At 34.9% G+C, this 26,088-nt stretch overlaps 2 protein-coding genes across 9 annotated transcripts in view; both read left to right on the top strand.

The window, feature by feature from the left end:
• Positions 1 to 23,173, top strand: part of NT5C3A (5'-nucleotidase, cytosolic IIIA) — a 38,965-nt gene extending 15,792 nt beyond the window's left edge. Inside the window, exons 1-11 of one of the 7 annotated variants that reach the window (XM_057732107.1) lie at positions 3,730 to 3,804; positions 4,500 to 4,598; positions 8,142 to 8,196; positions 14,152 to 14,250; positions 15,596 to 15,665; positions 16,659 to 16,705; positions 17,849 to 17,934; positions 19,380 to 19,469; positions 20,630 to 20,792; positions 21,536 to 21,736; positions 22,317 to 23,173. In XM_057732107.1, the coding sequence (XP_057588090.1) occupies positions 8,161 to 8,196; positions 14,152 to 14,250; positions 15,596 to 15,665; positions 16,659 to 16,705; positions 17,849 to 17,934; positions 19,380 to 19,469; positions 20,630 to 20,792; positions 21,536 to 21,736; positions 22,317 to 22,418 (894 nt within the window). In that variant the 5' untranslated portion in view covers positions 3,730 to 3,804; positions 4,500 to 4,598; positions 8,142 to 8,160 and the 3' untranslated portion in view covers positions 22,419 to 23,173. Of the gene's footprint in view, positions 1 to 3,729; positions 3,805 to 4,499; positions 4,599 to 8,141; positions 8,197 to 11,485; positions 11,540 to 14,151; positions 14,251 to 15,595; positions 15,666 to 16,658; positions 16,706 to 17,848; positions 17,935 to 19,379; positions 19,470 to 20,629; positions 20,793 to 21,535; positions 21,737 to 22,316 lie in introns of those variants that run through there. The other 6 variants (XM_057732108.1, XM_057732111.1, XM_057732109.1 and 3 more) reach the window with 6 other exon arrangements.
• The window catches only part of RP9 (RP9 pre-mRNA splicing factor), a 150,542-nt gene that overhangs the window by 57,648 nt on the left and 66,806 nt on the right, over positions 1 to 26,088 (top strand). The window lies entirely within an intron of this gene.

A 26,088-nucleotide genomic window follows, 5' to 3' on the forward strand; every position in this document is an offset into this window, starting at 1 on the left:
CATTGGGAGTGTTATGAGTAATTCCTGTTGCTATGACAGTGAGTGAAGAAACTCCAAGGCAACAAGGCCCAGTCACTGGGTCCAGAGATGAAAGTCCACGGTGCTGCTAAAGAGTCTGCCTTTGTGGCTTCCCTGACTCCTGGATTCTTTATATCTCTTCTCAGGAAAAAAAAAAAGAAAGGTCCTAGAACTATTTGAAACAAAATTCATTTTCTTTCACTCAGTGCTTTGCTTTTGTCCTTTTTCCTTTTCTCTGGCACAGTTTCAAAACATTACTCTTATTCATACACATCTTTAGCCCTTTCATGTAAGTGTTACGTTTATATTATTGCCTAGAAACAGTGCTGATACAGTAAGAAAAAAAGTCTTCCAGCTCATGTATGTAACAAATGACTTCTCTCAGACCTTAGATTCCTTATCTCCAATGAAGGGGGAAGCATTATCTTTCTCTTAAGTTTTTACTGATTAATTACACAGGCATGCCTCGTTTTATTGCACTTTGCAGGTATTCCTTTTTTTACAAATTGAAGGTTTGTGGCAGTCCTGCATGGAACAAGTCTTTCGGCACCATTTTTCCAACAGCATTGCTCACTTCCTGTCTTTGTGTCACATTTTGGTAATTCCCACAATATTTCAAACTTTTTCATTGTTATTATGTATGTTACAGTGGTCTGTAATCAGTGATCTTTGATGTTACTATTGCAAAAAGATTCTGACTTGCTGGAGGCTCAGATGATCATTAGCACTTTTTAGCAATAAATTGTTTTTAAATTAAGATATGTACATTGTTTTTTACGACAAAGAGTGACACCCCACCAGACACACAATCCCACCCCCACCACACATATACACTTACAGGATGGAATTAAAAGGCAGAAGAATTCCCCTTTATATGGTCAGGAAACAATACTCATATTTCCTCTCTTCTCTACTCACAGAAGCAGGACAGAACACCATCAGAGCCAAAGTCATCTATCCCTTAGAGACCAGAGCACCTCTCTTTATGAAAAACTAGCCATCTTGGTTTTCATGCTGTATTTTGTTTTGTTTTAGGGTAAAATGGCTGAATTCCTTGCTTCAGTCTCTACTTTAGAAATATTGTTTAAAATTATCCATCCCTATGACATTGACTGGTTCTGATTTTTGTTTTTTAAACCTTCTTTTCTGATTATGGACATGATTGGTTCTACTACTATAACATTTTTAATAAGCCATTTTTTGTGCAAGGAATTCATTTATTGTATAAAGCTCAGAAAATGGCCCCTTAATCCCATTACTGATACTCTCATGTATCCTGCCTTAGACTTTTCTGTACGTATATATTTTTCCCCCAAAATTGGACTCTTGATATAGATACTCTCATAACTCTTTTCACTTAATAGTGGATCGGATATGTCTCAGTATATCTGTAAATACTGGTCTCACAGAGCAGTACTGTATATTGATTTACAGGCATGGATTCTGAAGTCACAGAGACCTGAGTCTGAATCCATTCCTGCCACTCGCCAGCTACAACCTTAATTTATTCACCTTTAAAATGTGGGTAATAATAGCACATACCTTCTAGGGTTGTGAGGATGAGATGAGATGAGGTATGTCATGTGCTTTAAAGTATGTGGCACACAGTAAACAGACAGTAAATTTTAGCTATTTATAATAATCATCTTTGAGAAGTGTATAATTTTTTATGTGTATACCACAATTTATTCACCTCTCGTATTAATAAACATTTAGAGACTGGGCATTTAGGCTGTTTATAGTTTCCCAGTATTATAAAGCAACTCTGCAGTATACATCCTTGCAACTAAATCTTTGTGTACTGCCTTATTTCCTTAGGATAAAGTCCTTAGGACATGAAATTGGTGTGTCAAAGGGAATGTGTATTTCTAAAGCTTTTAAAAGTATCTGTAAATACCCTCCAGAAAGGTTGTGGAACTCTTAACTCCAGCATTCTTTGTTGTTTTTGTTAAAGATGATTTATCTGGAGTCATCTTTCAAAGAGATATCTTTAAAATTCTTATCATTGCTAACCATATTAATATATTAAAGGATAGTTAAGTCGTCACATTCATACATAATACAGAAGTGTTTTCAAAATGGATCACCTAGTTGCCCTTGAGCTTCCATTACTAGAATATAAAAGATTTTCCTCTAAGAGGAATGTTACGTTGTAAATCTTCTCATCTTATTAAAATTAGATAGCAATGCCAAATTTTTAACATTTGGTAGATACCAGAGTTGGCTAATTTGTTAGTGGCCTTTTTTTTAAAAGCAATTAAAAAAAATTTTGTTTTGTTTATAATAGAGAATGCTACTTCACAAAGTTTGATTACTGAAATGTTGTGTTGATTCGATTTCTCTTGAACATAGAAGAGATAAGGCTGATATAAAAATTTATTTACGTAAGTGAAGCATAGCCGTGTTCGTAGTGATAAAGCTTCCCAGAGCACGTAGCATAACTTATCTATCAGGCCCTGACACATGGTATTAGCATATTTAATCCTACTACTCAGGTTAAAAACAAGACTGATTTCTCTTTAAAGGGTGAAAATATTTTTCTTCACAACAGTTTGCTTTCATTTCCCTCAGGAAGGGAACTTTTTTCAATTTTTTAACCATAAAAATTAGTTTTCATTGTGTTCAAATTTTTTAGTAGATCTATGCGTGGTCTTGTTGAAATTTGCAATGTAGGAAAATATGAAGAAAAACTTAAAAATCAGGACTTCCTAGGTGGCTCGGTGGCTAAGAATCCACCTGCCAGTGCAGGGGACATGGGTTCAATCCCTGCTCCAGGAAGATCCCACATGCCACGGAACAACTAAGCCTGTGCACCACAACTATTGAGCCTGAGCTCTAGAGCCCGTGAGCCACAACTACTGAGCCCATGTGCCCCAACTACTGAAGCCCACGTGCCTAAAGCCCGTGCTCTGCAAAAAGAGAAGCCACCACAATGAGTAGCCCCCCCACCCCGCTCACTGCAACTGGAGAAAGCCCCTGTGTAGCAACAAAGACCCACTGCAGCCAATAAATAAATAAATAAATTTATTAAATAAAAAAAATCTTAAAAATCACTTTAAACCCCCACTGCCCTGCAATAAATAAAGACTGTTAACATCTTACTGACCACACTGTTGCGTATCATATTCTTTTCCACGTCTTAAATGAGCTAATCTTTAAAACTGTAAAATATAGATAACAGTTTACCATTTTAACTATGTCTAAGTGTACAGTTCAGTGGCATTAAGTACACTGACATTGTTGTGAAACCACCACCACCATCCATCTCCAGAACTCTTCATCTTCCAAACTGAAACTCTGTACCCATTGAGCAATAGCTCCCCTCTCTCCCCTCCCCCAGTCCCTGGCAACCGCGACCTAATCTTTTTCACTTTGTATTGAAATATAATGTTCGTACAGAAAAGTACACAGACTGCAAGTACACGGGCAACCAAAAAACACTATGAGGAAGAGAGTGTTTCTAAGTGTTAACTATTGAGGTTCCTTTTCTCTTTGCAGAGTAAGTTGGCAGTGCTCTAGCAGTACAGATTTGCCTTCTCTTAACTGCCACATTATTTTATTTGATCATGTTCTGTAGAATGACTGGTGACTAGCTCAGAGCTAGCAAGCCTGTCACCCAGAGCATAATAAAGCACTGTGTAGTAATGCGTCACAAGACTGTTTTTGCATAGAGCTTATTAGCCGAGGCTTTTGGAACCGCCCTCGGCTGCACCTTGTGCTATATTAGTACTGCTCAGAAAGGAAGAATTTTCTTTCGCTGCGGTAGCTTGTCCTGTTACCTTCAGGGTAAGTGTGTGCAGTTCATGTAAACCGTGAGTTTCTCTTGTTTAACTTTATCTGATTCTTATTTGATTCTGTATCTTGTTGAAATTTTAGGCATTTAAAAATCCAAATCAAGGAGGTAAAAATAGAATGATCCTGTATAACCGCAAAACTTCTTAATAGTTTGCAGCGATATGAATATGTAAAACTTTGCAGTGTCTTAAGTCTCAGAAATTATAATTTGTAGGATCTAATTTTAGGAGCTTATTGTTTCACATGTAGATATTTAAGAAAAAGAAAAATACCTTCAGAAATCTCTTTTCAAGGGGGAAAAAAGATCCAGTTTTGTTGTTCATTTAGTTGTTGTGTGACTCAGTTTTGCTGATAGCCACATGCTTTGTGTACCTAGGATTAGGGACTATTTATTATGGCTAGTAATAAAGATAATTAATTTTTATTTTGTGCCTGTAAGCTTTATCCAGGATATCATGGAATGGGTTTATACTGGTACTTTTATAAAGTAATAAAAGCTGGATAACTGTCTGTAAGGATTATAACACATATGTTGAAAATTAAAATTCGAATATATATATATTACCTTAACAGCCTAGAACATTGTGGTTAACTTCGATTTAAATAATTCAGTTTATCTTACTTTTTATAGTTAGCTAATGCAGCAGATCATTTCTTAAAGTAGTTTATTTGGTTTTCATTGGCAGCCTGTATCCAAGCCCTGCATCTCTCTGGATACTGCTTACTACCTATGCTGTTGTTCTAGGACAAATTCAAGGACAAAGGAACTCAGAGTACTTTTAAGGGTAATCAGTATAAATTATCTACTTTCTATGTGCCTCGGTTTACTCATCTTGAAAAACGCTGTTAGTTATTAGGGCAGTGGAGGTGGGGAGGGTAGATGAATAAATTATAAGCTTTGAAATTGTGTATTTTCACAAGTATCTATAAAATTCTGACTGAGAAGCCATGTTTTACTGTTTAAGAAAATTGGTGTAAGTTGCCAGTGTTTAAATAACTAGCCTTGAAATCTATTCTCTTTTTTTCTACCACCATCTCTTACCCTCCCACCTTTTGCTATTCAGTTTCATTTTTGTTTTATGTCTGTATCAAGAGAAAGTTTCACTTTCCAATTTGTGTATTTTTTTTCACTTCTGCCTTGAAAATTTAAAGAGAATTCTATAAATGCCCCCCAAGAAACTGATTCTATAATGTTATGTAAATAATGAACTTACAATTTGATTTTCCATGTGCTAATCACCCTTAAAAAAAGTGTCATTATTTAAAACCCAGGCTTAGGACAAGTAATACATGTTGCTGGAGATATGCAGTAAGATATTTAGGACTGTTGCTGATACCCTATCCGTATTATAGTAATACATACCTTTTCTTATGTAAGTAATATACAGTTTACCATTCAAAATTTCATTAATTTATTGTGTAATTTAAATGTTTCTAAAAGTATCAAACTTAAAGCAGAATCACAACTTTTTAAGCTAATAATATCAATGAATTTAATCTTTTTTCACTTTCCCACAAGACAGAATCAAGTGGGCCTTTAAAAGTATTCAATTTGCATTCAAATAGATACTTTAAAACTTGTATAGAGGCAAGTAAATTTTTTTCATGTAGATACAGAAATTCCCAGTCATTGATTTGTAAATAACTTCAAGGTGTAAAGATAATCATCTCAGAATGAAATACCATGATAGCTAAAACTTTCAGTTATCAAGTTTGTGCTATTCAAGTGAAGTTCTTCTTACCTCTTGCTTCAGTCTTTAGCCTTGTCCTACATTTTCTTTGTAATGAACAGTTACAGTAGAGACCTTAACCTCATAGTGAAAGAATACAAAGTAATTATTTTCCAGTTTCCACATTTTCCAGTCCACATTTAAAGTTTCCAAATACTTAAAACTTCAAAACTTTCTTAGAAGAGAGTTCATAGTTCAAGGATGATATTTTCTATTTTTGAACACGTCTTCTACACTTGATGTGTTTTTTTCAGCAACTCTTCTCTTGAAGTATCTGCAGCAGATGACTGCTGGCAAAGTAAGCCAGAACTTTATATACCAAGTGTAGGTTTACAAGCCTATTGGTTTAAAAATATCCTGCCCTAATTTTCAGTGTCTTCCTTAGAGTAGTGCCAGAATGCTGACATTTATACCTTAGGCTTTATACATCTATAATAATATTGATTTTTCTGTTAGGATTGCAGTATCACTTTATGTGAGGTTATCTTTGAATAAGGATAAATTCTGGTCAGTGCCAGAAAGGATTAGGAAGAATAAAATATCGTCATTGAAATTTGCATAGTATCTAGCAAACTATTAGGTTTACTTATTAAAAATAATGTCCTAAAGTTGGCCATTATCAAATTTCTGATCGCTGTTTTCATTTGTATAAATAAATGAAGAGACCATGAGGAAGATGATTAATTCTTTTACCTACTAACCACTGGCTTTTTCTTTTTTCCTTCTTTCCTTTTCTACTAAACATGAATGAATGCTCCAAAAAGAGCCATACTTGGGGGTGCAGAGTAGAGAGGAATTGAGCTACTTGGCTATGTGTAACAAAAGATTTTAGGTTCACCAGATATTAAAATGTATTCTTCACTGCTTGAATTGTTTTCCTTTGAGCTTTTCAAATGTTTCAGGGTATGTGATATTTTTGTAAACTCCACTGTACTTTTTCACATTCTCCTTCCTGTTTTTTAAGCTAGTAAAATGGTTTTATTTAAATAGTGCCTTCTGAGAAATCTAGAAATCCTTTTCAGATATTAAACATTGAAGAAAAGCTTTAAGCATTTAATATTTTATGCTTTGGAGTCTCTAAATGAAGAAACAGCCTTGCCAGGCAGTTTTGATGACAATATTTTTCAGATGTGAAAAAATGGAGGTATCTTACTATTTGAAAATATTGTTTATTCACTTCTAAGATGCCATCAGTTATAAGGTCATCAGCTTACTAACAGCCTTTCTGAGAGGAGTGGGAAATATTTTTTAAGTAAGATATTTCCCAATTTTATATATGTACTTTAAGTGGAAGAGGAGGGTGGATTTTAGAATTTGAGTTTTTTTTATATCTGCTACACACATTTTAATTATAAAAAACACAGATCTAATGTTCAGCTTCTATTACTAGAGTCTAAGAAAAAGTCAATTTTTTCCCTCTCAACTGCCTTACCTTTTTAAATAGTGCTTTTATTATAAAATTTTGCTTACCTAGAATAATGTAAAAGTAATGTCACTGAGGAACAAAACTACATAATTTTCCTTAAGATTTATACTGAAGAAATGAAACTTAGTATAATGATAAGGTATTTTTAAAACTTCTTTTGGTTTGACAAATAGATGCATATAAATTTCACCCCAAACTCTTAAATGATCATTCAGTTAAACACTATCACATACCTATTTTGTATCAGACACTATGCTAGATTCAGACACAAGTCAGATCTTAGTTGCATCACTTCACAAAATTAAAGATTTTAATATGAGGAAATTGAAGGATAAATTTGACATTTGTGGATTATGTTCCTCCTTACATTCTGTTTCTATATTCCTTCATTGATTCAGTAATAATGCATAATTTTCCCACAAATTTCATCCTTACATGTAGAGAAGATGTTGATAAAGTGTTCTTGCAATAAAACATTTTCTTGCAAATATATACTTCACTTTAACTCTTTATTCAAATCTTATTAACACCATATAAGTTCTTTTTTTTTTTTAATAAATTTATTTATTTATTTTACTGGCTGTGTTGGGTCTTTTTTTTTTTTTTTTTTTTTTTGCTGTGCGCGGGCTTTCTTTTAGTTGCAGTGAGTGGGAGCTACTCTTCTTTGTGGTGCGTGGGCTCCTCATTGCCGTGGCTTCTCTTGTTGTGGAGCAGAGGCTCTAGGCGCGTGGGCATCAGTAGTTGCAGCACATGGGCTCAATAGTTGTGGCTCATGGGCTCTAAAGCGCAGGCTCAGTAGTTGTGGCTCACGGGCTTAGTTGCTCCGCGGCATGTGGGATCTTCCTGGAGCAGGGATCGAACCCGTGTCCCCTGCATTGGCAGGCGGATTCTCAACCACTGCGCCACCTAGGAAGCCCCACCATATAAGTTCTTATAGGAGAGCTGCAAATTCTTCATACAAAATTTTAACCCCAGACTTTGTGAGATAGAGTAAAATCTTTGCTGAGCGTCTTAGGAAAGAAAAAAGATGCCTTCAATAACTTAGTATTTCAGACAAACCAGAAGTACCTCCTGAGTATGTTATTAACATACAGGAAGAGCCTGAAATGTATGTATGTCACATGTACTTTTTTTCTCTCTCTTTTACTGTGACATCACCTGGGAAAATCCAGAAGATTGGATAACCAAGAAATGCCTAATCAAGATTCTGCTGTACATGTGAAAATGGTGGGTATTTGAATATTTCCAGTTCCATTTATTAATGGTGAATCTTCACCACTTTTACCTCTGTCTCTAACCAGATAATTAATTATGGGACTGTAACTTTATGCAGATCTTTCTTAACAATGTTAGCCACACAACAGAACTTCAAATATTTGTTGAATTGAATTTCTTTGGATTTTTTTTTTTTTGCTTGAAATATAACGTGCATTAAAATGTTTCTCAGCATATAAAATGATTACCCCATTCCTTTTTGTGCTAAATTTTCCTTGCTCAGCAACAACACACTTAAATCATACAACATGAAATCTTCTTTCTCAGGCTTCTGAATTAAAATGACAAGCATTTAAATAATTTTTTAAAACTTCTTGAACAGCAGTAGCTTTCATTGCATTATAGACATTGGGATGAGGTAGGAAAAATATAGGCTTTGGCATCAGAACTGGCTTCAGATCTTAACTTAGTCCTTAATAGCTGGGATACCTTTGAATGAAGGCAGCCATCTCACCTTTAAGAAATGGGTATGAAACCACCAACCTCGTGTTGTTTTTATTCATATCTTTTCCCAGCTTCATTAAGATATAATTGACAAATAAAATTATAAGATATTTAAAGTGTACAACGTGAGGATTTGATATGAGTATACATTGTGAAAGTTTACCCCATCTAGTTAACACATCAGTGACCTCATGAATTTACTTTTTTTTTTTTGAGAACATTTGAGTTCTACTCTCTTAATAAATTTCAATTATAATAGTGTTATATATTATATCACCATATTATACATTATATCCTCAGACCTTATTCATCTTATAATTGAAATGTTCTTATACATATTTAATGAAAAAGTATATATAAAGTACCTAATAGCACATAGTAAGCACTCAGTGAATGTGGATCTTCTGTATTATGTTAGTAAGTGTTTCAGCTATTTAAGTTGCATTTATTCATACATGTGGGGAAAATATGTCCATCGTCCTTATTCACAGTCATAAAATTTTAAAAATCACAGTTTCTTTCTGTCTTTTAAAGAGGACAGCTGTCCCATGATTTCTTTCTTACTTTCTCTTTCTGTTCTTTTTGTTTTTCTTCCTCTTCTCTATTTTTTCATCCTTTTTATTTCTACTTTTCTTTTTCTGGTTTGAGCCTATAAACCAGAAGTTAGCATGCAAACAGCTTTGGGTCACAGTTAGTAATCTCTTGTTTAGTTTAACTTTCCTCATCTAATATGTGATGGGAGGTTAAAGTTGACTCAAAGTGCTGATTAAGCCTGTCATCAGTGTACTTAGAGCTGTTAGAATAAAGCATATGAAATTGCTGGTTTTTTAATACATCAAATATAGTCCAATATGGACAGTTTTGTATGGTTCACCCTAATACTTGGACATGATCTTTGCATCCATTGCATGATTGGCATTTGAATCATTGGTGCTGAGCATGAATATCTCTGAATTAAATCATTCTAAACTCATTTTATTGCTTGAGTTGGTTTTGTTTCTTTCTTTCTTTTTTTTTTTTTACCCAAAATGAATGCAAGTAATATAGGAAAGTCCTACCATATAATTTGTTGTTACCTGGATCCTAGAACCTTCTAACATGTGTCTCCTTTAGAAGCAAGTAGCAATGTAGTTAATCCACAAAAACACTATGGAAGGAAAACAAGTCAAAAGATGATATATACTTTTTACTGTCATTGCATGAATTTGCACAGTTTTTACCTTGGGTTTCCTTTTCTAAAAACATTGATACATCTTTTAAGTTGACATCTCCTTAGGATGTTATTCTTAATTTCTCATGATCCGGGTCCGGATCTCTCCTTCCAGACTTTACACACACTCACACTCTTCTCTATGTACACTCAAGCTCTTAAAAAAGAGAGCTGTTTATCCTTTTCCCACATCAGACCCCGTAATTTGACCCCCTTCCCAGTCTTGGCATACCCAATCCTGCTTCTCTCTGAAAGCCTAGCTCCATTGGCTAGCCCACCTTTGACCACAGCAGAAGTAATCTCAGTTTCTTCTGTTTCTCTGGTATTGTTCCTGGACGTCCTGGCAGTGTATTAGTTATTTCAGTTCCTGTCTTATAATCCATGTTAGAGAATATGCATTTGAGCATAAAATGTATATCTTAGTAAAACTTCTGTATCTCTTACAGAGCTGCTTAACAGAGTGCCTTACACTTAATGACTATATGGTAAATGAAGGAAAGAATTTGGCCTACGCTACCTTAATGTGGAGACAGGCCAGATATGTGGTAGGCAGGAGAGATGGCTATCAATAAAATTTAGCAGTGCATAATCTTCAAAATAAATCATAGAATCATCTAGGTATGTGAGTGAGTAAATGTACCAGTCTGAATAGATGGCTTTAAAAATCTATACCTTTTATGTCATCACACAAAAATTGTAGTACCTACTCCTTTGTACCAGTAATGAAGACTTTTGCTTGTGCCTTATCTGAACACTGGAAAACAAAGAAAAAATATTTTCCGAGAGCCTCAGACAGAGATTCTTAAGTAATTCAAACTAATTTTTGTGTGAGCCATGTTTAGAAAAATACAGCTAGACATCATTAGGACAATTTTGTGACTACCATTGCAGATACTCATTTGTATCATCTCAGTGTATCCACAAGATAATATCAAATAATCTAATATTGCTGTAGAGTTGTGAAAAAAATTATATAACTTTGAAATCAGTTTCTTTAGAAAGCATGCATTCTGAGTATGTAAGTAGACTAATGATTAAGAGTTCATTTCATCTGTACAAATACTAGTATATTAATAATCAGCCGAAATAAGTGTATTTTAGGTTTTCCTTAGTTATCTTTAGCATTGATTCAAATTTGGCTCCAGTCAACCAGAATACCCTGATTCTTGTCAGGAACGCTTTGCTTCTTCCCCAGCATTTTACATTATGGCCTTAGAAAATGAATTTGTTTTCTTTTGCTCACAAATGATGGAAATTTTTGGCCCCTTATTTATTTTTCATAAAATTGTATTATAATCAAATTGGAAAGTTTTCGAACAATTTAAAATAACTTGCCCTTTGGGACTTCCCTGGTTATCCAGTGGTTAAGACTTTACCTTCCAGTGTAGGGGGTATGGGTTCGATCCCTGGTCAGGGAGCTAAGATGCCACATGCCTCAAAAACCAAAACATAAAAAAAAAAGAAAAAAGAAAAACAGAAGCAATATTGTAACAAATTCAATAAAGCCTTCAAAAATAAATAGAATAAAGTAAAATAATTTGTCCTTCAAATTTCAAGTATCATTATTTTATATGCCACCAAACAGGTAGATGTATTTTGTCCAAGAGGAACGTGAGGAAGGGATTTCAGGAGGTAACGCAAGTATGTGACATATGATGAAATGCATATTCCTACAGTGTGCTTCATAGTGTTCTGATATTCTGATACTCGTTGACATGTTTCATACAGTAAATTGTATTTCTTAGGCTGTTTTCTAAAATATTTGAGTAAAATGTTCAATATCTCAAGTTCCTGAGAAGTATTTATCATATACTTTAGTAATATTGTATGTGTATTGTGGAAGGGGGTGTGTGGTGTATTACCGTATAATCCAAGGCAAATATAATTATAATTTTTATATTTCCTATGCGTATGCCCTCCATCCTGTTGTGTTCTCTGGAGAAAGTAGCTGCCCTTTCGTCTGTTTTCATCACTGTTATTTCACTCTAGTACTGTTTGAGTATTCGCTACTCATTTATGTGAAAATGAATGGTTATATGTTGTGCAGAAGCGAGGATACAAATGCCTCTAGCCACTGATTCTCTTTATTGTCATTGTAAAATAAACCAATCTAATAGTTGTTAGCCTGGCAGAAACCTGCCTACTTTGAAGTCCTATTTAGATATGCCTTTTTAAAATTAAATGTATTGTAAGATGGGATTTGCTTGATACAGGACGTCTTCCTCAGTATGGACACACTGAAACAAAATGTCTGATTGTCTTGGCGAAAATACTGCAGGTGACATATACTCTCTATTGCTTTCAGTAATGGGTTACATATTGAATCAAGCGTATGCTGGTTATTATGCATCTGCCAGTTAAGGCAGAAGTAAGAGCAGAATTTAGTTAGGGGATTGATTTACTAGCTAAGATATTTGTAAGGGAGCAACACAAGTGATATTCCAAAACAAGTGATTCCTAAAACTCAACAGGAAAACAATATAAGCATGGTATCCCTAGTGTCTCGTGTCTGACACAAAGTATGGTAAGTATTTGTAAAACCAATGAATGGATATTAATGAATGAAAAAAAGAATGTAGGGACAAGTGCCTGTTGGTTTCTCTCATCTATTAAAAGATCACAATAAAATAAATACTGATTTATTTAGATGATTTAAATAACCGTCTTTATTCTTTTGAAACCCTTTAAAGTTCAAGTTAAAAAGATTACTGTATGAAGGTTAGTTGCATTGCAGGTTATCCTATCCTATTTAAATATGGCTTTCTAAAATTAAGTGTATGGTAAGTCCAAGCCTTTCATTCATGGCGAAAAATTTAATGTTCCCACTTCCCTTTCCTGTACACCTCTGTATTCATCCTCCAGTCTTAGGAAAACATTTTCTCTGTTTTCTGATTTTCTAATTTTGTCCATTATGTAGAGACAACATGGGACCTAATAGACTTACCTGGTCAGATTCTCTTGTAGCAGAGATACAAGGTCTGGGGAATTTTTCATAACTGTGTCCATAACATACATGAAATATGTTAATATTGGTGATAACACACCCATAATAATAGCATTAAAATAAAGATTATTGGATACAAACCACTATAGAGTCTTGATTGTCTCTTTATACTGTGAGCTAACTATTAAATGATTCATAGTTTCCTTCCCCCAGTCTTGTACAGCTAGCTGTAAGAGCACCATGCTGGTGCTGATTTTATTCTGATCAAACTCTGATCAATTTCATTATATCTGTGATATGGTAGAAAAAAGAAACAATATTCTATCTGTGATATGGTAGAAAAGAGAAACAATGTTTATATAACATTCAATTGTTGAGCAAAACTAAAGCCTGCCTAAACCAGCCTAGTAGCAGCCTAAGCCCAGGTGGTCGAATACTTAGTAGAGTCTTAACTTGGAATAATTCTGTGGTAAAATTTATGGCAAGAACAGTGAAGTTTTGGGGGATATAGTACAATAAAGGAGCAAAGATCTTGAAGCTTTCCAAATTAAATACATTAACATTAATTTTAAAAAGCCACATGCAAAAGTATATAATGAGAATGAGATAAACTATGTGCATATACATGCATGGTTGCAATCATAGAAATGGAAAAATGTTTACTTGTTTATCTTTGGGTGGTAGAATTCCAGGCAATTTTTATTTCTTTTTTATACTTCTGTTTTTTTCTGTGGTAAACATGGATGACTTTTATTGTTAGAACAATTGCATTTTCTGATAATGTATTATTAGGGTGAGTCAAAAATTATCCGCACTCTGGCTGTAGAATTTACAGGAGTTTTACTATAACTGGAGTGCGGATAATTTTTGACTCTCTCTCATACAAATGTAGTTTTGTCTTAATCTTCTAGATGGAAACTAGTGATATGCTTTAAAATTTTTTGTGTATATAAATGGCAGTTTAATATGGTGGTTTGCTTTTTTAAAAATAATGCCTGAACAGGACTTCCCTGGCCATCCGGTGGTTAAGACTTTGCCTTCCAATGCAGGGAATGCGGGCTCGATCCCTGGTTGGGGATCCCACATGCCTCACGGCCAAAAATCCAAAACATAAAAGAGAAGCAATATTGTAACAAATTCAATAAAGACTTTTAAAATGGTCCACATCAAAATAAATTAATAAATAATAAAAATAGTACCTCCACATTTTTACATCTTTAAATAATATAAGCTCTTTATATTATTCTGCTTAGTATCAAAAGAACCTGGGGGAAAAGGAATTAAAATAATTAAGTTCTTTGATTTTTAGATGCCAGAATTCCAGAAAAATTCAGTTCGCATCAAGAACCCTACAAGAGTAGAAGAAATTATCTGTGGTCTTATCAAAGGAGGAGCTGCCAAACTTCAGGTGAATAATTATCAAGAAACCTGTAGTATTAAACCTTTATTTTTAATGTTCAAACAGACTCACTCATCTTATGTCTTGCTACAATCTGAGTAAAGAAAGTTTAGATAGACAAGCTTTGCCTATCCTTTTGGAGTGTAAAATCTAAGATATGTCTAGAATTGGTCTAAAATACACAGAATATCCCACAGGAAACAAAAATTAATAGCCTTGAAATAAATTTAGCTTTTCTTTAATATTAAGTGCTAATCTAACTAGTGCTATGCATAAGTAATAAACCATCTTAAGTAAAATATTATTAATATTAATAATATGGTTAATCATATTCTTTAAAATGTGTACAGTTTCAAGTTATTCTTTTAATTTAATAAATCATAGTTCAAAGTAAAATGTAACTATTAGGAGATAGATAATTAATTTTATTTTAGTTCTTTCATTTTTTTTTAAAGGAATGTTTTACATGTAAATTAAATCAACAATCTGGATATTCAGTAAAAACTTATTGCTTTTTTAAAACATTTCTGAAAAAATATTTAGCCCAGTCTCCTAAGTTTCAAGAGCTGGTAAACTATTGCTGTGTATCATTCATTCATTGTTATAGTTTACCTAAATAGACAAGTTAAATCAAGAATGTAACAGTTTCAGGACTTCCTATGTGGCGCGGTGGTTAAGAATCCGCCTGCCAATGTAGTGTACGTGGGTTCCATCCCTGCTCCAGGAAGATCCCATATGCCACAACTATTGAGCCTGGGCTCTAGAGCCCGTGAGCCACAACTGTTGAGCCCATGTGCCACAACTACTGAAGCCCACGCACCTAGAGCCTGTGCTCCGCAACAAGAGAAGCCACTGCAATGAAGAGCCTGCGCACCACAGTGAAGAATAGCCCCTGCTCGCAGCAACTAGAGAAAGCCCATGTGCAGCAATGAAGACCCAACACAGCCAGTAAATAAATAAATAAAATTTTTTTTAAAGAATGTAACAGTTTCAATAACTGAAAGCTTCATATAGTTTAATTGCTTCCACTGCATTTTTGTGCATTGACCAAGTAGGTTGAAATTGTGCCATGTTTTATTGCTGTCGGGAATAGTGACCATATTATCTGCAGTTGCAAATTCCTATACTGATTAGTCAGATTTTATTTGGTGACAGTGCTGGGGCACTTAAGGTTCACCTTGTAATTAAGGAAATTCTCAGGACTTGATATATGTACTGCATTAGAAATCTCAGTGTAGACAGAATAACCTACGGTAGAGGGCAGGAATGGAACAGTCTCATGCCTCTACGAAATGTGCATTGTGTCTGGCGTTATCAGCTGTAATTTCGTAATGCCTTTTTCCTTTTCTTACAGATAATAACAGACTTTGATATGACACTGAGCCGATTTTCCTACAGAGGGAAAAGATGCCCATCGTGTCATAGTAAGTGTGGTGTTCATAAACAAATTCATGAAAGTAATCATTGTTTTACGTTCCTTTTCTACCTGTATTATCTATGAGATTGCTTGGGTTTTTTTTCCCTTTTTGAAAGTGAGGGGGCTTTCTTTTTTTTATTATTATATTTTGGGGATTTGTTTTCCCCACGTAACATAAATGGCTATTTTCCTATATGGTTTTGGTTGCAAGAGGAACGAAGACTTATGAAATTTTTCTCTCCAAATGTGGTCTGTTTATTATTCAGAAAATATTTACATGAATTTAAACTTTGAGTTAACCTAAAGAAACAGATCTGTGAAGTACTTTGTGTTTTCCAGGAATGCCACTAAATTTTTATGTCATTGATAAACTAAGTAGAAGAGTTACTAAATAAATATCAAGTTAAAGTGTGTTGCTAGGATAATTGTATACCTTTTTGTTTTCCAAATTTTGCAGTGAGTTTTTAAAATAATACTCTTCAGCCTGACAAACAAGCAGTGATATAAGTCCTCTTACTTACTGTTGGAATATGTGTAATTTGAGAAATCATTGATAATTTATTTTAAAAACCACTAAAAATTGTACCCTTTGGCCCAGTAATTTCTCTGTGGAGAGTTTCTAATCCAGTAATCCCAAATGTAGGAAAAAAGCTTTAGATCCAAGGTTTAGATTTTAAAACCATTAGGTTCTCTAGGAATGCCATGTGAATTATAGCAGTAAGACCAGAAGTTGTAATGACCATGCTATTTGACTTGGCATTTAAGTTAAAAGTAATAAGTTATAGTACTACTGACATCAATCAGAGTATTTTTATTTTAATTTATTTTTTAATTGAAGTATAGTTGATTTACAATATTGTGTTAATTTCTGCTGTACAGAAAAGTGAGTTATACACATATATACATTCTTTTTTATATTATTTTCCATTAGGTTTATCACAGGATATTGAATATAGTTCAGAGTATTTTTTTTAATGCCTAGTTTGCTTTCTTTCTTTAGATGTCATTGACAACTGTAAGCTAATTACAGATGAATGTCGAGAAAAGGTAAACACTAACTGTAATCCAGTTACACTTTGAGAGTTTCTCAAAGACTTCATTACTCTTTTTGCTGAGAATTTTTTCAGGTTCATTCACACAAACAAGAATAGTTGCAAAGTGCTTATGGCCATATCTGGCCCAGAGTAAACACTCAGCAGATCCTAGGTTTATTGTATGGATTATATGCCCCCAACTTATTTTAATGAAAAAATTAACAGTAACTTTTTAACAATAACAATAAAAGCTTACATGAAGGTGAGAGAGTAGCATAGACATATTTACACTACCAACTGTAAAACAGATAGCTAGTGGGAAGTTGCTGTATAACAAAGGGAGATCAACTCGATGATGGGTGATGCCTTAGAGGGCCAGGACAGGGAGGGTGGGAAGGAGTCGTGGGAGGGAGAGGATATGGGGATATATGTATAAATACAGCTGATTCACTTTGGTGTACCTCAAAAGCTGGTACAAGAGTGTAAAGCAATTATATTCCAATAAAGAGCTTAAAAAAAAAAAGCCTACATGAGAAACTTTGAATTGATTACCAGAGTATTCTGGTGTTCTTACATTCACCGGAGAATTAAAACAAAAGTACTGTGATGGGAATTCCCTGGCAATCCAGTGGTTAGGATTCCACGCTTCCAGTGCAGGGATCATGGGTTTGATCTCTGCTTGGGGAACTAAGACCGCGCAAGTGTTGCGGCCAAAAAAGAGTACTATAGTTTTATGTATTCTGTCCCCTTCAATTGATCAGGAAACTGGCTCAGTTCTCTGCTTTCCTTGAGTAAGTGTCTATCTGTGTGTTTTAATAAATAAGACTCCAAATGTGAATCAAATTTAATACTTTCATAGGAGAACAAAAGTTTTTTTGTACTGATAATTTGATTACTGGTTTCAATGAATTACTGGCCTGAAAGTACTTAAAAAAAGAAAGGTAACTTCTTGCAGGTATGTTTAGTTACGTGTAAAACTAAGATCAACAGAGATCTTTTCAGTGGATATATGCATTAGCTAGGCATGATTTAATCTTTACCATATAAAGCAGTTTGTGGAAAACACCTGTTTACATTGTTTTGCTTTCTGTAAAAACTAAGCAACTTAAATGACAGCTCTGTAATCTTAATGCGTAAGTTATTCACTTATTTCTAGTTACTGCAACTAAAGGAAAAGTATTATGCTATTGAAGTTGATCCTGTTCTTACTATGGAAGAGAAGTACCCTTATATAGTAGAATGGTAAGTGTGTATTGGGTGATGGGAGGGTTAAAAATATAAAATAACATCACAGTTACAACTAATGGTTTATTTTTCCCCTATACTGTATATAAATAAATTCATAGATAATCCAGTGAGTTAGAGCAGTGATTAAATATGCCAAAATGAACTCAAATTCTCTACTGCACACCTAGAATTTGTCTTGTTAAGATGAAGATCAAACACCCTGCACTCAAACCTTAAATTGAAAAACAAGAAAAAATTGTTTTTAAATGTGTGGATAGATGTGGCTGAATGTGTAGAGAAAAAGAATTAGGATTTAGTTGACTCTGAACTCAGTTGGAGCCAGCAGGTGACATAATTACTGAGAAATGAGCCTCTGATGTTGGTCGCATTCATGGAAATGCAGCATTCCAAGCAGACCACAGTGAAAGCGTTGTGTTGAGTTCTGGAGAATGCTGTTACGAGAAATGTTGACAAACTTAGTCTGTGTCAAAGGAATCCACTAAGATAATCACAGGAATTGGAGCCATCCCATTTGAGGAAGATTTCAAGGAATAGAGAGGATGCTTTGATTTGAGAAGCAACAGCTTGTGGTTTTATAGCCTAAAGAGACCAGGAATGATGTTACTTTTCTTCATTATCCCATTACCCACACTGAATACCTTGCACACTTAATCAGTGTTTATGGTGTGAAACATTGAAAAGAGGTTAGACTTACTCTACATGCCTGTCGAAAAAGAACTGAAACTAGACTTGGAAGGCTTAAGCCAACTGATTTCAATACGATAAAAGAAAGGATTGACCAGCAATTAGAATTTTCTAGCAATGGTATAAACTTCCCTTGGAGAATCAGGTCACTAACTTGACGGGAACTGATGCAGAGAGGAGGGTCACTTAGGAATATTATAGGTGGATTTTTAGATATCAGGTAGAGAGGTTCTAAAGGCCAGTTATACTGAGATGCTATAATTATAGGTGCTTATATAAAGCTATATATAAAACTTTCGATAGCAAGAATCTTCTCTTGCTCACTAGGCAACATCTTCAGTACTTAGGCTATTCATGAAAATTCAGACCATAAACAGATGAGAAAAAAAGACTTTAATTCCTACTGCAATCAGAGAAATGATTATGCCTCCCTAGCTTAGATTCAGTTCTTATCTGTAGGCTAAGGAAAGATTTATACCTAGTATCCTTTCATTATCTTATTAACACATTTAAACTAAACCAGAGTTTAAGAACTGGGAAATACAGTAAGAATGTGCATATCATATTTTGAAATATATGGCATATACATTCATTAGTGATGAATTTAAATCTCTAAAATTTAAATTCAAAATTATGATGACTGAAATACTCATTTTCTCACACTGAAGAATGCTTTCTAATAAAGATAATGTCTTAATTTGCTTTAATTGATATTCTTTTTCTTTGATAATTGATATTCTCTTTATACTTTCTAGGTATACTAAATCACATGGTTTGCTTGTTGAACAGGCTTTACCGAAAGCCAAACTTAAAGAAATTGTGGAAGAATCTGACATTATGCTCAAGTAAGTTTCTCGGGTGTTTTTTGTTATTGTTAATTGTCTACAGACTTGAACTATTGTTATGTATTCAAGTGTGTTTTTTATTAAAATAATCTATAAAATATTACATATAAAAACATATCCAAAATATGCCATCTATCATAAAACAGTGGTGAGATAAGGTATTTAGAATGACATATTAGATAATCTTAACGCTAATTTAAAAATTTATGAAACAAAGACCATTTTGAAATATTTTAGCAAAATACTTTTGAAAGACATGAAATATGAAAGGAATAGCTTATAAACCAACTTGAAAAGGATTTTAAGCTCATAACTCTGTTACATGATCTGCTTTCTGAATTCTCCAACTCCCCTTGAAAACTACTATCTCTAGGAAAGCTGAATGTGTTTTAGCAGATAATAAAAATATTTGTAATACATGAATTATAACATATAAACATTTTTAAGCCTATTTTCAGTACTATTTCCCACCTCTTAAATTTTTCAACTCATTAGGCAAATATGATGATGCTATTTCTTTTTTTCTTTTTTTTTTTTTTTGATGATGCTACATTTTAAAGTGATCTGCTTCTAAGGATGAAAGCATTAAATTGTCAGAAAGAGTGTGAGGACAGCTAGTAAGTATCTCATTCCTTTGTAGGCAGCCTATAGTCCAGTGAGAGTAAAATGAGTTTTGATTTTAAGATCAAGACATTACCTATGGCTGCCTGATCTTAAGTAAGAGAGATGCCAGCTGTAAAGGGAGTACAGCTTAGTTCCTGCCACTCTGCTTTTCTTACAACAGGGAGTAGATGAGCAAGATGACAAGCAGGAGGTCTTCCAGCTCACCCTTTGTGGGTTTTTGAAGGTGTGGTTCAATTATTTGTTGTTAAATGGTATACATTCTGAAACATATATTTATGTCCATATTCAGTGCAAGTCTAAAATCATCTAGTTTGTACTGTTAGAATTTTTTGAAAGGAGGATAAAAAGTTAACCAGTCTGAAAAACTTGTATTAGTAGTGTCATAGACATCAGTAACAGCCCTCTTGAGCAGTATTTTGAAATGAGAATATAAATGAGCCATAGAATCAAGTAGAAATATTTAGATTTTTTAACTTTTAGGTGAAAAGGAGATATATCTTGCTCTTTAACACTCACTTCCTACCTCCATATTACAGGGAAGGATATGAGAATTTCTTTGATAAGCTGCAACAATATGGCATTCCTGTGTTCATATTTTCGGCTGGTATCGGTGATGTACTGGAGGAGGTTATCCGTCAAGCTGGTGTTTATTACTCAAATGTCAAAGTAGTGTCCAACTTCATGGATTTTGATGACAATGTAAGACTATCAAATCATTCTTCATAATTAATTTTAATATCAGAAAATATTTTAATCATGTAAATGCATTTTAATTTACCATTTAATGTATGTTCACTAAATTAGGCCAAGTTGATAGGCCCACCATGGGTTATATGAAATGTAAAATAGCTAATAGGAGGTTGCTGCATAACATAGGGAGATCAACTCAGTGATGGGTGATGACTTAGAGGGCTGGGATAGGGAGGGTGGGAGGGAGTCACTGGAGGGAGGGGATATGGGGATATATGTATAAATACAGCTGATTGACTTTGGTGTACAGCAAAAACTGGCACAACAGTGTAAAGCTATTATATTTCAATACAGAGCTTTAAAAAAAAGAAAAAAAAGAATATACTCTTCTTAAACTTATTTTTGAAGCTGCAGACTAATAATGAAATTAGTAAAACTTCTTTTAAAGTAATTTAATGCAGCAATTCTGAACACTGAATACCCATAGATGGGGAAAAAAAAGTGAATTAGAACTGGCATTATTTGAATGAGTTCTAAGAAAGACAATATATTTTGATATACATAAAATGAGGCCTTTTGGTTAAGAAACAAATGAAAAGTAAAAATTGGGTTTTCAGTGCCTTGTGTTTAACATTTACAGGGGTCTCTAGAAAGTCGTTAACTTCTCAGAGCCCTTCTTACCTATCATGAATGTGAAAATACAAGTAGAACTTGGAGAACCTGTTGTTTCAAAGGATTTATATTTTTAACAGGGGCTGCTCAAAGGATTTAAAGGAGAACTAATTCATGTGTTTAACAAACATGATGGTTCCTTGAAGAATACGGAATATTTCAATCAACTGAAAAATAATAGCAACATCATTCTGCTGGGAGACTCCCAAGGGGACTTAAAAATGGCAGATGGAGTAGCCAATGTTGAATACATTCTGAAAATTGGATATCTAAATGATAGAGTAAGTATATAGATCTGTCATTTAATTTTCTTTAGGAAAAAAAAAATTAGGATGAAACTTTATAGACAGTTGTTAGCAAAGGTGCCTGAGAAAGTAGTTATTTTAGAGACATTTTGATTGCTCTCTCTCCCTTTACTTTTGTGATGATTAAAGGAGCTGGTACACACATATGCATGCTCTAGGTATCAGTGTGGAGGGAGACTGTACCTCCTAAATGAGGCGTCTCTGGCCTCTCCCCACCCTCCCCAGGATTCTCATGACTATCATTCCCTAGTCATGAGAATCAAAAATGTCTCTAGACATTGCCAAATGTTCCTTAGGCACTGTCTCCCCAGTTGAGAACCACTAGGCTAGAGAGAAATCATTTCAGAAGAAAAGCCACCGTATGGGAAACTTTCTGTGTCAATGCGTTTTAAAATTTGGAAAGTATTTCTTCATTTCAAAGGTTTTATGAAAACAAATTAATTTACTACACTTTACCCAAAAGATTTAACATAGCAGTGAGATTTATGTTGAGAGTATTTACTTCTCCCCCCTGCATATCAATTTAATTTTTGCAATTTTTTTGGTTTTTGATTAGGTGGATGAGCTTTTAGAAAAGTACATGGACTCTTATGATATTGTTCTAGTAAAAGATGAATCATTGGACGTAGCCAACTCTATCTTACAGAAGATTCTATAAACAAGCATTCTTCAAGAAGACCTCTCACCTGTGGGTGCAATTGATCCAAGAGCTGCTCATCTGTTCATCTTGTTAAAAGACTTTTATTTATAATATATTCTTGCTCTTGAAGTTCTTCCTCTCTATTACTGAAGTATTTTCAGATTTGTTGAATCCATCAACTGGAAGCTCCTTTTTCTCCACCTCTGTCAACACACTCCTCACTATATTTTTTAACAGATTAAAAATCTTAGAGCAAAAATTTGAAAAATAACTCCCTACATTTCCAGAGTAAATTTTGTAGCTTAATGTTATTATGACGTTTTTGAGAAGTCTTTTTACATTGGGAACGTTTGTAGAAGTTAAAAAAGTTTCATGAAATGGTGAAATAATGTGCATGTTTTTAAGTGTTGTCATTTTTATAATTTGGGTGAATTATGCTGATGGTATTAACCATCTCCTAAAATTGTGTTATGTTTGGTTATTTTGTTTGATGAAAAATTGGTATTTACCAAAAAATATTGGCACTTGATGTTTGAAGAAAATCTATTGGTATCTACATGTCACTAATCATTACAAAATGTTCTGTATTGAAGCACTGATGATAAACATGAAATGAAAAGCCTTTTTAATTCTGTCGATTATTATTCATTCAGCAAACCTGCCATGTTTGCATGTGTGATGTGTGAACCCTAATGTCCTTGTCATAGTGGTTATTTAGATTGATTATTTTCAGATTTACACACGATAAGAATAAAAAATTTTTGCAGAGAAAATTTAATTTCCCCTTCAAAAAAATACTGGGGCCTCGGAAGATTGTTTTCCTCCATTGAAAATATTACCAAAAGAAGGTACTATATTGTAAGTCTAAGCGTTTCAGAAATAGTCATAGGCAGAAAATAAAATGTAGCTGGTCTCATGGTGACTAAAACAGAGTACTTCAGGGTTAGGAACCCACATTCCTCTCTGCGATCTGACTTCCCATTCCGAATTTTGGCTGCCCCATAATTGGTTTACACAAGGCTTGGACTTGCCATTGTGACAAATTGGACCCTGACTCTAGCCCTTAAACTGCAGAGTCTATGAGCAACTAATTGGTTTTCTTAGCATCTGAGCTATGATACAGACAACGCATGACCCAGCCGGTTCTGGACATCCAATGTGGTCAGTAATCTCTAGTCCCATCGAATATGGTAGGGAGGCAAGGTCTTGTTATGCAAGGTCTTTTTCCTGCAGCCCCTCCTTATCTTCCACCACTACTTCTCTTTTTTGTAATAAACAATGAAACAAAGTACTTGGTGGCAGAAGGTAGACTGTTCCCTGCTTAGATATTTCCAGAATGCAACTGAAAACCAAGCTTCTTGCTTTAAAGCATTTAGCATGGCATAGGAGTATGAACTACCTGGAGGACTTTTTCACATAGAAAAAAGTTTGGAATCCCTTATCTAATGATAGCTCTTTACCCCGTCTTTGCTATTTAGAGCTTTCCATATTGCCTGTTTTCCAAAGGAGTTTATATGTTTCCACAAATAAGCACATTGCATGGTGTAAGTGTAAAGAATACTGAAGTTATGACCTGCATTCTAGTCAGCGCTCAGTCCTTTACTAAGACTATAGGCCAGTCACCTCCCTTTAAAGTGAAAGCCATCGAGAGCATTCTCTACAGCCTCTTCTAGCCATTACCAATTTAGAAATGGCAAGACTTGCTGTTGGATTAAACACGTGAGGTGAGAGAGTAGGGTGTCTGGTTTGAGCCAATGGGTACAAGAGAAGAACGAGAGGAGAACAGGTTTGGATGGAAGATGCTGGGAAGGGAGTGGGTATATACATTCTATTTTGGACACACAGTTTGAGGTGCCTGTGAGATATACAGGAGAAGTTACCATAGGTAGACTAGAGCTCAGAGGAGAAATTTTGGCAACTATAAATCTTGATGTTGTCTGCATTTAAATGAGATTTAAATATGGCTACTGTAAGCTAGAAGGAACTCCCCCGACCTTTTGAAATTCCAACATAAAGGGTGACCACACAGAAACAAACACTATTTTAATAATCTCTGCAACTGGCAATCAATAATTGAGAGCAGTATTCTTATTTTATAAAAAGACTCCAGATCCCCAAGAGATCCAGGGGAAGAAGGCTTCAAAGAAAGCAACTTTGTTCCTAGAAACCTAAGATATTAAAGTACTTACATATAATTTTGCCTGACAAAGTGACGTATGTTCCCTTAGCAACGGAACGAATGGAAGTGCCAGGCAGCACTCAATAAGCCAAAGGTTTAGAAAGATAAATACTGCATGGTATCACTTATATGTGGAATCAAAAAATAAGCTAAAGTCAAGAAACAGTAAAAAAGTGGTTACCAGGGCCTAGGGGGTGGGGGAAATACATAAAAGAATACAAACTTTCAGCTATAAGATAAATAAGGCCTGCAGATCTAATGTATAACATGGTGACTACAGTCGATAACACTATCATATAGTTGAAATTTGCTACGACTAGAACTTAAATGTTCTCAAAAAAAAAAAAAAGTGATGTGTATGTTAAGTAGATGGGGGAATCCTTTCACAGTGTATATTTGTGTCAAATTATCACATACAGTTGAAATGTCTTACAGTCTTGTTAATTATACCGCAATAAAGCTGAAAAACAAAAAGCAAAAGCTGACAGGACAGCAACCCAAGAAGAGTCAATATTTCAGTCTGAGTCTGAAGGCCAGAAAAGATCAATGTTCCAGCTCAGCAGTCAGGAAGTTTAAATACAAAAACAAATACCCTCCAAGTTCCCCTCCATTCTTGAAGCTCTAAGGCCCGCAGTCCTTAATTTCCCCAGAGAAACATTTTTTATTCAGCCAACCTGTCTCCACCACTGTAGAAAACAGCCAGTGAAGAAATTCAAACAGGACCAACTAAAGATCTAGGGTAGAGAACAAGCATGAGATGTTTATCTTCATTTCATGAAGATATGTAAGTGTAACGAAGTGTTATAGGTCAAATGCATTCCAAAGGGCAGTTCCGTTTAGCAGATCAGTAACCTATATAGTGCACTTAGGAAATTCTGTTAAATCAAAAAGCTGCAGAACTGTGTGCTCTGTAGAAGAGGGTTAGGGAACATTAGTGATGGTGGTAGCAGCAGCCAGGAAGGCCATGGGCACCTCCTTCCCCTCCCAAAAGCACGCAGAGTCCCTGAAGTTGCTTCTGCAAAGAGTAAACCAGAACACTGGCTCTTTAAAAACCACACACACACACACACATGCACACACACACACACACACACACACACGTATTTTCCCTATACATGTGCTAGTTATTCTCCATTCGCTCCAACCCCAACCCCTACAGAGTCATTCTCCACCGTCCTCTGCAGCCCAACACACTGATCTCTGACAACACCAGCCCCTGAGCTCCTTGCCCTCTGGCTTCAGATTGGCTTCAGCTAGCCAGAGCCAGTGGCTGGACACAGAGGATGGGAGTTTCCTCCCTGACTGCTCTGCTCTCTGTCAGCCACAGTTCTGCAAGTGGCTGCGTCCCTCCACCCACGCCTACAAGGCAGCCCCGCCCAGTCTCCCCTGGACCCTTCAGGCCCAGGGGTGGGACAGCTACCTACTGTGGTTGGCTGACAGCAGTCACGGGTACCTCAACATCCCTACTGGGACCCCCGAGCCCTGCCCACACTTCCAAAAATAGTCCTT

The sequence above is a fragment of the Hippopotamus amphibius genome, chromosome 4 (genome assembly GCF_030028045.1).
Source record: "Hippopotamus amphibius kiboko isolate mHipAmp2 chromosome 4, mHipAmp2.hap2, whole genome shotgun sequence".
NCBI lineage: Eukaryota > Metazoa > Chordata > Mammalia > Artiodactyla > Hippopotamidae > Hippopotamus > Hippopotamus amphibius.